Source organism: Lacerta agilis, chromosome 1 (assembly GCF_009819535.1).
Source record: "Lacerta agilis isolate rLacAgi1 chromosome 1, rLacAgi1.pri, whole genome shotgun sequence".
Lineage (NCBI taxonomy): Eukaryota > Metazoa > Chordata > Lepidosauria > Squamata > Lacertidae > Lacerta > Lacerta agilis.
In genome coordinates, this window is record NC_046312.1 from 79,039,537 (window position 1) to 79,056,618 (window position 17,082).

Genomic DNA, 17,082 nt, shown 5'->3' on the forward strand with positions numbered 1-17,082 from the left:
GGTGGTCGCTAGTGGGCACGCTGGCACCTACAGGAGCCCATGTGGCACCCTTATATCCTCTTTGGACACAGCCAAGTGGGAGCTGCTTTTCCATGGGACCACCCTACATGGTAGAAAGGTGTACATACTTTAAGATATTAATGACTTCCCTTCTTCTCTTTACAGTGTTCATTTTACACATCTTATATCCCTGCATACTTTACAAAAACTATACCAATCGGTTTTCCATTATTACATCCCTCAAAACTTATTTACACTGTCGACTTTACCTTAATGCTGCCAGCGTTTTCAGCTGTGCACAATTATTTCCCACATGCTCAATAAACGTTTTCCATTCTTCTTTAAACATATGTTCTTCTTGTTCTCTTACTCTGTATGTTAAGTCTGCAAGTGTGCATATTCTGTCAACTTCAGTTGCCATTCTTCTTTGGTTGGGACCTCGCTTGTTTTCCATTTGGGGGCTAGCAAAACACGGGCCACAGTTGTTGCATACATAAACAACCTTTTCTGACACCTGGGAATTTCAGTCTGAATTATCCCCAACAGAAAGGACTCTGTTTTTTTGGGGAAAGCAATTTTAAACATTTTTTTTCAATTCATTCTAAATGATTCCCCAATACCTGTACAGAAATTATTATTTACGTAATTTCAGTGATTTAAGAAAAACACTAAATATTTTAATTTTAAGAGGTGTCATCAGGTGCTGTCATATAATGCAGTGCATGATCTGTGATCCAAATCCAGATGTTCACATTCTACAGAAATAGAAGTATGTATGCACACTTCTATTTACTATTTACTATTTCTATTTACTATTTACTATTCTATTTACTATTCTAAATAGTATGTATGTATGTACACTTCTGACAGAAAGACAAACCTCAGCTTTGCTGGTTTCTTTGTATACAGCACAATTTTGAGGAGGCTGCCACAATGGGAAGCATGAAAAATGGTTTTTCTGTCACAAAACCTTAGTTGTAGCTAAAGGAACCCGTCACCATTATGCTAGTGTGTCTACATATAGGCCTAGGGACCAATACAAACCCATTATCTACTTAGCTGTTCAATTCAGCCAGCTTCTTATAGTTAGGATTGCTTTGCACGGCTCCATATATTCCCCATGGACCATCTTGGGTGTTACGAGCAGCAGAGGGGGCCCTCTTGGTAGTTCCACTGCCCTCAGAAGTTTGGGGAGTGGCAGCTCACTCCCGTGGGCTACTTGGACAGATTGCCAACCTGCCAATCACCTGACAGAACTTCAAACGAAATAGTCTGGAGTGCACTCCCAGTTCTTCCTTCCTTTCTTTGCAGAGGTAGCTTAAGATTCCCCCCACCCTTTGCAGCCTAGCTTGAATTCAAGACAGGGATGCAAAAGAAGATTTGGGAGCGCACTGTTAAGTGCTGTGCCCATTGTTCCTTTGTAGTCAAAAGTGAGTGCTTTTTTTTGAATCTGGTGCCTTTTCCTGTCACCTTGATCTTGTCAATCACCTTTTGTGTTTTGTAGTTGTGGTTTATTTTATTTCTAATGTGCTAGCTTTGCAGAGCTTGAAATGTCCCTTTCGCCCAAGTGCTTAGAAGATCACACAGAACAGCGGAAAAAATTATTGTCCCCATTTGACAGATGAGCAAGTGTAGCAAAGTGGCCTCAATAACCCCCCAAAGAAGCATGAGACAGGCTGAAGGACTGAATGCAGTTCGCTGAGGCCTAACACAGTCACAGGCTTCTGACCACGCATGTCGTCTTTCTGACGAGTGCTCTTGAAATACCATGTCACACAGGGATATTCTCACTCCGATGGTCTTCCGTGTGTGGGCTGATTCATTGGATCAAGTCTGGAGAACTAGAATATGTCACCTGAGCTGGTTTTCCTTCCTTCCGCTATTAGAAATTGCTCTTTCCAACCGGGCCAAGATGAAGCTCGAGGAATTTCTGGATCTCCTTCCAGGAGTGCTCTTGGGCTTTGGCGTGCAGCTCCACTTCACCACCCCATTGGTTAGGCAAGGGAGTACCCCGGAAAGAAGAACAGTAGCAAAGCGGGGAACCAGGGGGTTCTAGGAGGTGCCCAGCCCCCGGATACGAGAGCAAAGCACAGTTCCTTTTCCCATGCTGCTTTGCTCTGGCTATGGCCGCCTCAGCAAATAACTTGCTGTTTAGGCTTTGGTCACTTTCTGCCACCACAAAGAGCACGGGCCCTTGGGCCTTCTCTAGAGGGATGGCAGAGGCGTGATGTCTTTCATCCAAAGGACTTTCCATGACGTGGTAAGAGGACATTGTCCCCATTTCAGTGATGCGAACCTTCTCAGCAGAATAAGGAATGGCAGGGATATAGACGTCACGAAAGCGAAGTGGTGCGTCTCTCATACCTGTGGCACCGTTGATGCACACAGCAGCCACGATCTGGTCTAAGAAGGTAATCATGGCCAGTGCTATTTCCGATCCTTTGGAAAGCCCAACGACTCCAAGTCCCGGACCTCTGACCTGGCGGGGAGAGGAGGGAGAGAGGGAGGGAACCAACCACACATACACAACGGCATGAGAGGCAGATGAAAGTACAGTTTTGTAAGAAGGAAGGCTGTAAACGGGTTTGTTCAGAAGGAAGAGTGATTCGACACATGGTGCAGGGTGACAGATGGCCGAATGCTGGATCGTACATCAGATTGCATGTAACCCTTTCTAACTGGCTCCTTCTGCACTGGGGCCCTTTCACACAGCATTGAATATAGTGGAATATTATCTAGTGGCACCCTTCCTTACAGCCAAGCTCTTTCTAAATGGTTTATACACAACTGAGTCCTGCTCAGCAGAGATCTCCTGCCAGGCTAATGAGCAGCTTCCTCTCTGCAGCTCCTTCCCCTTGTATGTATTGCTTCCTCTTCAGCAGGGCTGGGGAATTAGTGATCAATTACCCCTTCAATCTAACCTGAGCTCCAGCTCAAGTCCTACCTGACCATTGGCTGTGCCAGCTGGGGCTGATGGGAAACTGAGTTTGGTAACAAGCTGGAGGACCACAGGTGTCCCACCTCTGCCATATAGAGTCAGCTTCTGCTCCCCACAAAATGTGTGTGTGTGTGTGCGCGCGCAATGTCTTAGGCGTGTCCGTTTTCAGCCAGATCAATTCCATACAAAGACAAAATGATGCTTGGGAGATCCTACTGTACTATACAAAACCTGAGGACTACCAAGCGATGTCTGTGTTAGTCTAGCTTTGTCTGATCAAGTGCATGTCATTATATATTCCAGAATCCTGTTTGGTGCCATTTCAGCAGCGCATTCCTTGTGAGGACCCAGGCTTCTCCTGCACCCTCATGGGTCAGTTTTTACAGGTGGGTGGGACCACACACCTACAAGTCACTTAGCATCATTATGATGTCAGATGATTGAGAGGTGGCCTGCCAGGCCAAAAACGTTCCTCAATCCCGATCTATTTTAATCTATTGTCCCACTACAGAGTGCCCTTGTAATGAGATAGAAGAAAATATACCCTCTCAGACACACCTTGGGATGTTTTAAGAGTAGTATGGATGCTTCCTCAAAATATTCCAGGTCCACTTCCTCCAGTCTCTCTGGGAGGTCATCATATCCAAAGAAAGCCAGAGCTAGAACAGCAAAGCCTTTATTGGCCAGCAGGACAGCTCGAAACTCAATGAGACCTCCAGACCCACCAAATAGGTCAATCACCCCCGGAAATGGCCCAGGCCCTGCAGAGAGTCCAAGAAAGGGAGAGCAACTATGAGAGAAGGTACCTGCAATTATCTCCCTCCCTGCCTTTGGAGGTCTCTGAGACCATGCAGGGTGGGGGTGACCTTGGAGAGGACAATAAAAGCAACCTGGGCATGTGAGCAATGTGTGTACCACAATGAGGGAAGAGAAGGACTGCACGATTGTAGGGAAGGTTCAGAAACAAATGGGAAAGTTGGATACAGGCGTGTGGGAAGAAGGAAAATGCAGTGAAGAGGTAAAGGACAGGGGGCATTTCTCTTTATTCTTATAACCCAGAATGTATTATAGGACTCTCTCATCCAGGTACTGATGAAGTCCCAATCCACATAGGTTCATCTATGCATTATGTGGGTGCAGTACTGAGCCCACTAGGCCAGAGCAGGCCCACTGATGGGGTGGTGTGAAGCATCTGCCTCGCCCTGCCTGCCCCACTGCTGGTGGAATGACCCCCTGTCGCTAGTGATGATGTGGTGTTGCCGTTCAACTTCTCTGCCCCCGAGGCAGGAAAGACGAGGGGCAATGCCTTGAGGAATGTGCCCGCTCTCGCTGGGTTTGGCAGGTGGTGGTGGTGGTGATGTTCTGACAACAGCGGAAGTGGGGCGGGATGCAGCAGCGAGGGTAGCCCATTCCCGTTTCACCACAAGTTGCAAAACAGGGGTGGGCTGCCCCTGCACTAGGCCATTCCTCATTGCAGTTACAATGGTACCCCGGGTTACGTACTTAATCTGTTCCGGGTTACAGTATGTAACCCGAAAAGGACGTAACCTGAACAATTCGTTCTGTGCCGAAAAAAACTTCGAAAAACGCTCTGCGCATGCGCAAATCGTGCGCGCGTTGGGTTGCGCTTCCGGGTTAGTGGAATTTGTAACCCAAAAAGTATGCAACCCGGAGCATACGTAACCCGAGGTACGACTGTAATCACCCAGGTGGGGAGAGAAAGCACAAATCAGTTTGCTTACCTGGTGGCAAGAAAAGGGCGCCCCGAACTTTGCCTTCTTTGACCTGGACACGTTCCACTCCATGGGCCGCGTACCATCTCTCCACAGTGCAAGTGGCCAGTGGTACCTCATCGGGTGAAGGAATTAATACCCTATAGCCAAAGAGGTTGACCTGGACGCGGAAAGGGCTGCCTGTCACGTTGCGTTTCATCAGCCTGCGGAACTTTTTCTCTGGCTTCAGGGAGGAGAAGAGGCCCATGGGCCAAACACCTACATAGTCCCCGCCTAGAGCAGCTGCCTGCTTCACGTCCACCTCCCCAGACAGATTTGCCCGGAAGTAGGCTCTGGATTGAAACTTCTCTCCCATGTCATCTGTAAGCAATGCATGCAGAGTTACCAGCTGGGAAGGGTCCAGGCCAGAGGCGCGAATCCACACGGGTGAGTCGGCTAGTGAGCTTTTCGGGGTGACAGTGAGGCAGGCCATGGCAGCAACCTGAGGAAAGGGAATCAGTGACATTTCCAATAAGTTTGGGAACTGTAAGAACGAATGGAGGAGGTGCTCAGCTTCCCTGCTTCCCCAAGAACAATTATTGCCCTTAACCTCTGATTGAAGCTCTCTCCTTTATATCCCGCCTTTCCTCTTTTACACACACTTTTATCCTCTGAACTTTGTGAGGTAGATTGGCATGAGCGGTAGCAACTGGCTGAAGATCATTCAGTGAGCTTTATGGCTGAGGAGAAAATTAAAACTCCACTCTGTCCTAGTTCAAGGTTGGTAGTCGATCAAGTTTTACACCAGAGCTTTCCAAACTGTGTGTTGCAACACATGAGTGCGTTGTAGGCTACGGTGTGTGGGTGTGTCATTCGAACGCTTCCCACTCTCCTCCTGGGGCTGGTAAAGGGTGTAGGCAGCTCACTGGATTGCTAGTAAAACTTAATTACTGTGTTGCAAAATGATGCATGTCTAAAAAGTGTGTCACCAACATGAAAAGTTTGGAAAGCTCTATTTTACACAGACAGGGCCATCTGAAGCATATCTGGCACCATGGTGCAAAGATCTCTCCAGCACACCCCCCTTCCTAGAGTTGTCGACCTTTTGGCTGGTGGGGTGGCATGGCATGGGCCCAGGACTCCTGTGATGCAGGGGGCAATAACCAGAGTCGTAGTAAGACAGTCAAGGCCACCCCACCCTAGTGGGCTCCGGGGAAGCCTCAGCTTATCAGAGGCCACATATAGGGTGGTATATAAATTCAATTAATAATAATAATAATAATAATAATAATAATCAGCACCAATGTGTTGGGGGCTCGGTGGCCCCAATACTGACCTGCATCCTGCATTGGAGAACCTCCCTGGTCCCAGATCCACATTTGTCTTAAGGGGGTTAATAAATTCCAGATTCACCCCTTCTGATTTGCATGACGCGAGTGATTTTCTGCTGGACCTGGGCCATTGCATTCAGGCCTGCTCTCCACCAGTTCCACCCAAGAACAGAAGAGCCCCACTGGAGCAAATAGAGAAAGCCTCTCCTTTTAACCCAGCACCCAGACAGCCTTGACATCGCTTCCCTTGCCCCAGGGAGGGATTGGGGTGGGGGAAAAGAATTGCTATGGGAGAGGCATGGGTGCGTGCAGGTGGGGAGATCTCACCTGTGTCCCTGCTAAAGAAATAACTCGGGAGAGAAAACCAAGCCAAGCGACTGTCCCACAGTGAGGAGGACAGGGAAGACGCCCCCTAGACGAGGTGGAGGAAGAGGCTCTCTTTCCGTTGCAAACTACCGGTAAGCTCCCGCGCCTTCTTTTAAACAGAGGGAAATGCAAGGGAGTGGGGGCTTGGACAGATCACAGCTGTCCGATGGGGCCGCGGCAGGGATCTCAAGAGGGGCCCGCACGCATGGTGGCATGACGCGGGCGCCTGGAGCTGGCTGCCTCAGCTGCATGCAGCCAGCAGCGCCTCGCTCAAAGCCTTTCCGAACAGGAGCAGCAGCATCCTGCGCCGCCAGCAGCTGTTCCCAGACTTCAGCTGTTCCGCACCCCTGTTGGGGCGCGCCCTGGTGCAGCGATAAAGACGGGCCTGTACACAGAGCAGGCCCATTGAAATTAATTGACATGACTAAGTTAGCTTGATTAATTAATTTCAGTGCATCTACTTTGAGTAAAACTCAGCTGACACAGGCTTTTAACCATGCACTTTTCCTCCATGCACTGAACGGTTTGCTCACTTGCGCGCTGCAAGAAGCCCGCCTGCGCGCGCTTGCAATCGAAGCTGCACTCGAAAGCGGGGCCTTTGCTTCCCGCTGGCTGGGGCTGATGGGAGCTGCAGAACAACCCCGGCTGGAAGGTCGCCGCTTCCCGCTCGGCCCGCCAAAGGTTTTGGGGGAGCGTGGCGAGCGGATCTTCCTTTCCCTCCAGGCGTCTGCAAATCCTCCGCGCCTTTCCCCACGCGCCCGGGCGGCGATGGGTTCTGCACTCACCGCGACTTGAATGGCTCAGGACCCGGAGGAGTTGCAGCCGCCAGCTCCTCTCTCTCGGTGCTCCGCAGGTGCCCAGTACCTTGTCGGTTCCTCGCCAGGGTAGGGCCTCCCCGGGCAGGGCACGATCCCGTGGACGGGCGCCAAGCGGGGGAGGTGCAGCTGCGTCACGTGACTTGGCGGCTGCCTCTGGAGCAAAGGGAGGTCAGGTAAAGCGAGGCAAGTCGGTACGAGAAGAAGTGAAACATCATCCCACACCGCGCTGGTGTTGCTCAAGGAGAGGAGTCAGGGCGTAGGGCAGGGTATTGGGAGTGGGTGGGGAGGTAGCTGCCCCTCCTCACCGCCAGATGAGCCGTCCTCCCCACTGCTCCAGCTTTCATGGCCTTTGGCTCAAAACTGTGTACAGTTAATTTCCTTTAGTTTTCCTGCGCTGTTTCTGTCATGGTATGCTTTAGCTGACATTCCTGCATTGCAGGGGGCTGGACTAGATGGCCCTGGAGGTCCCTTCCTACTCTGCAGTGATTCTGCATCTCATCTGGTTGTTTCAGTTCCTCCCCTGGCCTTTGAGAGAACTCTAAACAGACGTACAGGGTGAGTCCTTTAAAAGAGGCCCCGTGAATATAGAGTACACATGTTCCATGGGGCATCGTTTAAAAGACTCTCCCTGTACAGTATATACCAGTGTAAGAAATGATTCTGTGCTTGGAATAAGGTGTGAACTGCCGGTGCTTTTTAAATGGGTGGCTTCGCTTTGTCATATATGTCATATTTATCAGTTAGCAAGATGGCATTTTAAAGTATTTTGAAAGGTCAACTAGCTCAGGGAGACAGCATAGAAATTGATTAACTAAATAAAATACAGCTAACACCAGTAGAGAGTTGGTATGTGATTGTTTTAAACATTATTGACCCTGATTTAGAAAGCTTACCTTGTTGGCTAAGAAATTGTGTGTGCAGTTCAGATACAAATGTGCAATGATTTGCAACCCCCAGCTAAACACACTCACCGAAGTCGTATAGAAAGAAGAGGTGGGGGTCCAATTCCAGAAGCAAAAGGTGGGCGCTTCTACTCTGTGCATCCTATTTGCTGTTAAAGTCAGACCTCTGATTTGCAAATGATACAGAGCTACAGGGGAGCTGTGAGGTAGGTAGCCAAGTTTGTTGAAGAGACCAGATTTTTCAGGGTGCATAAAACAAAAAGGAATTGCAAATGAGCTACAAAGGAATTTATCCAAACTGGGTGACTGAATTCCATTTGACATTTCATGGCCCAGTGTGAGCTTAGTTCAAAGTGATGCCTTATACAGGGTCATTTTGGTGATCTATAATTGGCTTTTGATGAAATTGTTTTTCCAGAGCTTTTTAACAGGCTGTGTCAGAGTGAAGACCTTGTGTATTCTGTACCATGGAGCCTTCTGCCCCTGCAAGTGTAGATAAATCTATATGTGTGAAAAATATATAGCTCACATGTAACATTAACACTGCCCCTCTCCAATATTGTTCTTTGGTAAGATGGTTCATTCCGAATAGAAATAATTTTCTCGCCAACTGTAAGATGTATTGGATGAGGAAATCATTCCCTCTAATAGCAAACTTGATGGATGTTTGACACTGTCTTTAACTGTTTTAAGGCATCAGAGACTTTCCTCTTTTCCAGGGTTTTTGGACCTTAGTTTGAAGTGCGACATTGTAGCCTTTTTGAGTGGGGATGGGATCTGTACATCCTCATTTTTATTTGTATAGCTGTGTTTTTATATTTTTATCAGATGTTCTTAATTTGTTTTAATAATGTAAGTTGCTTTGGGTTGTCACTCTGTGAGAAAAGTGACATATTTTTTTATTACTATTATTCTCAGCAGAGGGTGTTGTAGGGCTTCTGGGTAACAAAGAGAATCCCAAGGTTCACAGAAGTTAAACATTTTTTTGGGGGGGGATGTTATCTATGGGGGGAGGAACACCCCCTCCAAAAAATGAAAACCAGGGAAGGGGGAGGGAATGAAGAATCTTGGGAAGGGGCATGGCTGGCTGGAGCCTTCAAACAAGAGCACTCCATGCTACGTTTAGGTGTGCTTCTGTTGTGGTATTTCACACTTGATGAAGAAAAAGTTGTTTTCTCCTACTACAAAGGGCTGTAAATGATTTTTGCTCTAGCTTCTGCTCAAGAGCTGCTGCTTTGGACAACTCTGGGTCTGTTGCGAAACGGTCCCTTCAGGAGGTAAGGGAAATTGGGCATTGTGGAACTTCTGCTGTTTGTCCCTCAGAACCCAATATTTTCAGTAGTGGAGGGGGCTGCCCATTTCCGCCTTGCTCCACAGGAATTCTCCATGAGACCTAACTCATGTCAATATTCAAAGCCCTGGACCAGTGAAAAATGAGACTTTGCTCTCTGCAACTAATTTGCAACTTTTCATGTTGGGCAGCCAAGTATGGGATAATCATTGACAGAGACATTGATCCAGGTGAATGCAGCTTAGTTTTTCATCAAGCAAGATCAGGATCATGTTATACAATGTACAAAAACTGAACCACTCCCCTGCCTTATTTTCTGAAAACAGCAGAATCACACAAGAAGCTCTTTCTGAAACTGGAGGCTTGTACAACAGCTCTTGTTCACAACCCTTTCTGTGCTCATAAGATTTGCTAGATTGGAGTCTTAGCCTGGTTGAATGTATGCCAAAAAATATGCCGAAGCTTAAAAATGTTCCCAGCTAATCAGAACCCGTTCCCCCACCCCAACAAAAGGACCACAACCTACTTCAGAAACTTACAGAAAAGGCTTTGGGATTTGAGCCAGTGTGGTGCAATGGCTAGACAAGACCAGGAGACTGAGGTTACCCCTCGCTCTGGTGAAACACATTTAGTCATGAAACTCATTTGATGACAATGGGCCATCTTTCAGCCATTCTGCCCAATGAAATGTTTTGTTGTGAGGAGAAAAGTTCCATGTAAGCTGTCTTGATCTCCTTCAAGGAAAGTTGAAGATAGCAATGTAATAAAATAAAAACAAAGCGTGTTTTTAGGGTGACTTGTGTCATTAATAAAAAAATGCTAAAGCCCGAGGGTTTCCATGGAAGACAAGCACACACACCCCCTTATAAATACAGAGAGGAGACTTTCATCACTAACCTTGCAGTCAAGTCCCAGTCATTAGCAGTTGCTTGACACCACAAAGCTAAAAGATCACACAGGTGCATAAATCCAGAAAGCAATGACTTTAATAACTCCCGAACCAGTCAAATGTCCCATTCCACCCCTAACCCAGAATAATACCTTTACAACAGCAACCAGGTTATTGATGATATTTCATATATAACTCTACAGTCTGGATGTTTAACCCATTCCATAAAGTCTGGGGTCTTTTGCTACCCTGGAGAATAGTTAGTTTAAAAAAAAGATGTCTAAGGGCTTCACTCTGGAGTATTCTGCTTTGCCATCTCCACAGAAAAGCAAAAGGGAGGCTTCAGCTAAGGGGCATCTGGATGCAATGCAGCCTTCTCTGGAAGAGTCTGATCTCCGGGACCAAGAGAAGCCAGGGTGCAAACCAGCAGTGCATCTGGCCAGCACATTTCAAGATGTCATTTTCAATGCATGGAGAGTGGGGAGGGAGACCCGTCTCGGCCTCATTCCTTGGCTGCTTTGCGCTGCGTTTGGCGTTTCTGCAGCAATGCCAGTGTGTCCCGCTTCTCAATGCGACGCAATTGCTTCTTCTTTGCACGCTTCAGTTTTGCTGGATTCCGAATCTGAAGGAAGGAGCAGAAAAGAAATGACAATGGCGCTGCCAGCACTCTTGTATATGAGACTTAAGAACTCTCAGGAAGAACGAGTCTCCTACTCCTCACCAGATGCTTCAGAACAGGGATACAGTGGTACCTCGGGTTAAGAACTTAATTCGCTCCGGAGGTCCGTTCTTAACCTGAAACTGTTCTTAACTTTAGCTAATGGGACCTCCCGCTGCCGCTGCGCCGCCAGAGCACGATTTCTGTTCTTATCCTGAAGCAAAGTTCTTAACCTGAAGCGTTATTTCTGGGTTAGCGAAGTTCTTAACCTGAAGCGTATGTAACCTGAGGTACCACTGTAGACAAGACTTTGGACTTTGGGGTACATTCTTTGATTTTTACAACTACGGGTTGCGGCGCTCATCTGGCTTTCAGGCCGAGGGAGCCAGTGTTTGTCCACAGCTTTCTGGGTCACGTGGCCAGCCTGACTAAACCACTTCCGGCACAACGGAACACCATTGACGGAACATTACCAATTTTAATATAGATCAATTATAACTGGCATGCATGAGACAACGACAAGTGAATCTTTGGAAAGCAGCTTTGCAGTGGTGCCAGTCAAGAAAAGAGAAATATAGTGGCCAACGGCTGTAAACGGAACTCTGTTTTAAGCAAAACATCAGATCAAGGAAAAGGAAAAGTGACATCTCTTGAGAGATGAATCTGCATGTCCAGAAAAGCTGTGCCCATTTGCCTAGACATGAAAGGCACCATGATAAGGGAACAGATTATGACGTTTGAGCCACACAGCCAGAAAAGGCCTTGCAATCCTGAGACCTAGAGCTAGGTCATCCGAAAGATGATGCAAGTGCCTTGCAAGACCAGAAACTTTCCATGTCAATCTTGCAATCCACAGATTATAAGAACTGTGGAGATGATCCATTTTTGAAACAGAGTCCTTTCAGCACCCCAAGGATAGGAGCTGTAGTCATCTGGAGGGCACCACGTTGGATTAGACACTATTCTTGCAAGATTTTGGCTCCACCCCATTCTTGCATTGATCAGGAACTAGGATTATAGATTTTCAGACAGGGTTCACATGGGATTAGTCTGGCTAGAGTCTCACCCATTTTGCTATACAACATCGTATCTCCATGACTACATTGGGCAAAAAATCCTGCATTGCAGGGGGGTTGGACTAGATGACCCTTGGGCTCCCTTCCAACTCTACAGTTCTATGATTTTCTGACTTGGAAAACTCTCAGGGCTAGACATGGCTTGACAGCATGTTGCCATTGAAACAATTACACGCAAGGGCTGGTATGAAAGAGCTAGTAGGGTAGTTACTGTTTTGCACAGCCTCGCCCTGCTCCAGGCCATTGCTTCCTATGCTGCAAGGTTGTGCTGTGCTGCCAAAACTCAATGAAACCCGTAAAACATTAGCAGTTCAGGCAGTGGTGCTTTTTGTAATACTTGGCTTGGTGCTGTGGCAACTGAAAGTAAGGTCTGGGCCAGTGCTAATAGCATCCATTGGCTTCCAGCATACTTGGCTCAATAAGTAGTGGACATATAGTAATCATAAGGTGAAATAAGCAGCCTCTCCATCACCCATCCTACCACCACAAAGACAAGCTTGAAGCTTCTGTACTAATAACTCAAAACAATTTCTAGCCTACACCTCTCTTGGCTCACTCTCAAGGGAAACAAAAATGGCACCCTAGTTTAAGCAGATTTATGCGTAAAACAAGTGTGTTAGGCTAAACTCAACCTTGGGTAAGTGAGGATTTGGATAAACTTTGCATATGTGTTAGATTAAAACAGGCCCACACCTCCCCTAAACACTCCTCCTCAATTAGCGGCAACATGCCATTTCTATCAAGCTAAGCGCAACACAGAGAGAACAGATGATCTGTGTTATTGCAACAGTGCTTCTCTTCTCACAGAAGGCAAGTTTCTTCTTCAAGAGAAAACTAAGGACTTAAAAGGGGAGACTCACCACTTGCACAACCTCTGCCTTCCGCTCATTCTCCAGTCGTCGTCTTAAGTTTTCTTCCCTTCGTAGTTTTTTCTCCTGAAGGAGAAGACAGTAAAACCTGTTATACATATTATTTTAGAGCCACAGCAGTGGAAATTTGAACCCTGATCTCCCAAGTCCTAGTCCAACACTCTAATCACTACAGCACACTGGCTTCCTAGAGTACTTCTGCTATGGGGCAGCTATATATATTAAGTAGGCAAATAAATATGGGGAAAACAAAATGTCACTTTGAGGAGGATCTGAAATATTTTCCTTGAAGCTTGAATTTGTTTTACTCTGGATTCTTTTATTTGATATTTTAATGTGTTGGGGGGGGGGAATCGCAAAGCAGTTTATTTTAAAATAAAAGGCAGTACAGAAATGAAATTAATAATAATAATAATAAAGTTCATTGGTGCCTAGACATTCTGTTGTGGCGACCGTAACCAGGTTTAAGGTGGCATTTGGAAGTTAGCTTATATATCTGAGTTTCTAACACTGCCCAGAAGAAAGGACATGTGTCACAGCAGAGAAGACCCTCTAACTTAGTACTGCATAATGGATAGTCCTTGAACATGACAACATCGGCAGGACAATACTGAGGTGGGGAGGTGCTCTCTTAAGTATTTAGGTTCCAAGTTTTATAAGATATCAATAAAACTTTTGAGTTCAGATTAGTAATATTTTGAAAGACAGTGCAAGTCTTTCAGTACATGTATGGCTTTAGCCAGCTGCTGCACTTAATAACCAGGGAGTTGCCTTGTATGCTAACTGTAGCTTCCATGTTGTCTTCAAGGGCAGCACCACATGCAACACCCTGCAGTAATCCAAGAGAGGTTATCAGAACATGTATTACTGTGAAAAGTCTGTCCCAGGTACCTGTGTATCTAGTCAAGAGCTGGCACTCCTAGCTACTTAAGACACTTGGGTCTCCAGTGACAAAGATGAATCTAGGCACATCCTTGGGTTACACACCTGTTCCTTCAAAGGGGACCCAACTCTATTCAGAACAGGCCATCTGCCTGCTTCCAGACCTAGGAACCACTATTCAACAGACCACTTTATATCACATTTCTCTCTCACCTCACGTTCTTTTCGCTTTTCTTCCACCAACTGCCGTGCAAAATCTTTGACTAGTTTCTTTTCCTGGCGTTCCTTCATCTTGCGTTCCCAGGAGGTACGCAAAGGCTTATCCAGAGTCATGAGAGAAAACCTAGCAAGGAGCAAACGGAGCCATTACCAACCACTGCCATGAGCGTAATACCATACAAAAGCTTTAAACTTTTGCTTTAAATGTGTATGCTATTTTTTTGCTCTTAACTCTATTTAGTTATTTTTTAGTGTACATCGCCTTGATGTGGTTGTTTAGAAGGTGCTTAATAAATCAATGACGATAACAAACAACTCAAGTGAAGCTTGTTTCTAAGTTCCTCTTCATCAGACTTCGCAGGCCACGCTCTCCACAGACTGGCAAAGACACTGGAGAACAATTGAACTATTCAGTGGAAACGATTGGAGAGGGCTTATTTAAGCATGGCAAACCAGCTGTGAGTCAAATTTGTTTCAAAATCAGAGCAAAAATTAACTGCACGCGACTTGCTTGTTAACCTTCAGTTTGCACCATACGCAAACGCACTAAGTCCCGCAAAACAAGGTCCCGCCACCTAAAGGCGAAGATCAAACTCTCACCGCTTCTTGCCGGTGTCTTTCCATACCCGCCCAGACTTAGGCTTTCCTCTGGGGATGGCGGGAGCCTCCTTCCGCTTCGTGCCCGAGGAAGCTGCCTGTGGTTTCCCTGGTCCAGCTTCTACCGAGCCGGCCGTTTCTTCGCCGTTTCCGGGCTGCTGGACCTGCTCACCTCGGTCAGTATCGGGAGGGGGCTGCCCACTCAGCGGCTCCGCTTCAGAAACAAGTGCCGCCATAGCCCGCTTGCCGGTTCCCCCGGAAACTGCTGGTCGGCCTCCCTTCACGTGGGAGAGATACAGGGACGTCCCCCTTGGATGACGTATCGTCCTCGAGTATATGCGTAGAGCAACGCGAGTGGCCTGTTGCGCCCAGGCGCTTGGGGGGAAACGTGGGCGGAGACAGCCATCTGACCGCAATTGGCCAATTGCCCTTCGGCTGCGAAGAGTTGCGGTCTTACCCGTTCCGTAACAAAACTTCCGGTTTCCAGTTGTATTTGGTGTGATTCTTAACATGGGGCAACAGCAATGGGAATACATGAAACTCAAAAGGGTTGGAAGTTCACCTTCTTGCAGCGCACTGAAATAGATAGATTGATTTACAAAAAAATAAAAATAGCCCTTGGTGACTGACACACACACACACACACACACCCGTCAGTGCATTGCAAGGGTTGGACTAGATAACACTTATATGCATACTGTCTTAAAGGGACTGTTGTGATGTATTTATTAAAAGGAAATTTCGCTGCAATCTACAAGTTGTTTTACTTTAGAATAAAAAGGAATGGAGACTGTAAGTTAAAGTTTTCACTGTAGCTCTCAGCAGCACTACCGGTAATTTTAATCATAAACATTTCATTTATAGGTCTGAACACCACAGAAAGAAGTAGCAGAACCTGCACACAAGCATCCATAAAAGAACAAATCACGGGGAAGCCTTGAAATTTATTAGCAAACCACTTCACACACCAAATGACAAATATATTTTAGTCTGAATGCAGAAGGCACGTGGCAGGTGATGTATAACAACATTCAATTCAATAATCAGACCTGAGATACTATATAAACTATATAAAAACTAGAAAGTTGATTTGGACTAGGCACAAAAAGATTCTGATAAACACACAATGCCAGCAATATATTTATCCCAAAAATATATGTGCAGTAGTTTAGAATAGGAGCTAATTTCCATACATATTGTAAATGAATGCAACAGTTCATCTTTATATACTTGGTTACAAATTGAAAGGATCTCTTTTATTGGTATTTTCTGTTAAAACAAGAGCTTGATCTTCAGTTTCACTGCTATAAAAAATGATAATAGAAAAACTAACGCATGGGCTGTTTTTATTTTGATCATATATTTTGTGGTTTTATATTTTGATTTTGTTCTGTGAACTGTCCTGAGATCTCCAGGTATAGGGTGGTATATAAATTCAATTAATAATAATAATAATGTCTCCTAAAGTGTGCACAGTCATTATATGGACTCTGGGCTCTTTTTTCTATAACAATATGTCTGAGAGGATGGCCTGCCTACACCCAGCACAGTGAATTTACTGAAAAATCAAGTAATAAAGCCTACCCTGGTAGGTAAAAAAAAGTTAAAGGACCCCTGGATGGCTAAGTCCAGTCAAAGGTGACTATAGGGTGTGGCGCTCATCTCGCTTTCAGGCCGAGGGAGCTGGCGTTTGTCTATAGACAGCTTTCCAGGTCATGTGGCCAGCACGACTATACTGCTACCATGATGGAAGCCAGAGGTACCTCGGTCGCAGAGGTACCTATTTATCTACTTGCACTGGTGTGCTTTTGAACTGCTAGGTTGGCAGGAGCTGGGACAGAGCAACAAGAGCTCACCCTGTCACAGGGATTTGAACCGCCAACCTTCCGATCAGCAACCCGAAGAGGCTCAGTGGTTTAGACCACAGCGTTACGCGTTCCCTACCTGGTAGGTATGCTTTTAGGATGTTGAGTGGTGATAGCACTGGCATTCTCAAATGCTCCCCAAGCTGAACAATTTCTTGCAACTACAAAACTACCACCTTAGGAAGAACTATTCAACCTTGTCCCCCAGAAACAGCCTTTTTGACTTCATTCTGCTGATTGTCCAAATTGGTCCACAAAGATTTAAACATTTTTTTCTGCCTCTGGAAATAATACTGTATGATATCACAATGTGGACAAGCTTTGACAAACTTGTTTGCTTGCTATGAATACAGAATCTGTCACACTGTCCTATCTATTGCACTTTGGTCAACATCTCAGATGTTACAAATGCAACACATCATCAGTGCATCTTACTACTCTTTGATCCCATCCCTTTTTATTGTGTAACCAAAGTAAACAAATTTAAGCAGTCCTCTCTCTCTCTCTCTCTTTCAAATATCAACCTTTAAGCCTCCAGGTGAGGTTTCTGCATAACATTTTTTTAACAGCATCTCCTTCATAATCTATTCAGTACTTTCATGAGGTAGCTGTCTCCAAGTTACAGTAGAGGTGAGCTATCGTAATCTTACCTCTAGTGAATTTTCTTAG

The 17,082-nt window shown here is 46.0% G+C and overlaps 2 protein-coding genes across 3 annotated transcripts; both read right to left on the reverse strand.

The window, feature by feature from the left end:
• Window positions 1–1,447: 1,447 nt before the first annotated feature.
• Window positions 1,448–7,276, reverse strand: LOC117051261 (acyl-coenzyme A amino acid N-acyltransferase 1-like). Of its 2 annotated transcripts, none has more exons than XM_033157475.1 (4): window positions 7,133–7,276; window positions 4,681–5,152; window positions 3,497–3,699; window positions 1,448–2,479 (listed from the first exon to the last, which is right to left on the reverse strand). In XM_033157475.1, exons 2-4 carry the CDS (start codon window positions 5,141–5,143, stop codon window positions 1,883–1,885), a joined length of 1,263 nt encoding a protein of 420 aa, XP_033013366.1. In that variant the 5' UTR covers window positions 5,144–5,152; window positions 7,133–7,276; the 3' UTR covers window positions 1,448–1,882. The 2 variants fall into 2 exon arrangements, with proteins under 2 accessions (XP_033013366.1, XP_033013375.1); XM_033157484.1 differs by having other exon boundaries at window positions 4,681–5,161.
• Window positions 7,277–10,512: 3,236 nt separating this feature from the next.
• CCDC86 (coiled-coil domain containing 86) lies at window positions 10,513–14,799 on the reverse strand. Its single transcript, XM_033157498.1, has 4 exons — window positions 14,552–14,799; window positions 13,946–14,075; window positions 12,842–12,916; window positions 10,513–10,869 (listed from the first exon to the last, which is right to left on the reverse strand). Exons 1-4 carry the CDS (start codon window positions 14,782–14,784, stop codon window positions 10,750–10,752), a joined length of 558 nt encoding a protein of 185 aa, XP_033013389.1. The 5' UTR covers window positions 14,785–14,799; the 3' UTR covers window positions 10,513–10,749.
• Window positions 14,800–17,082: the final 2,283 nt, after the last annotated feature.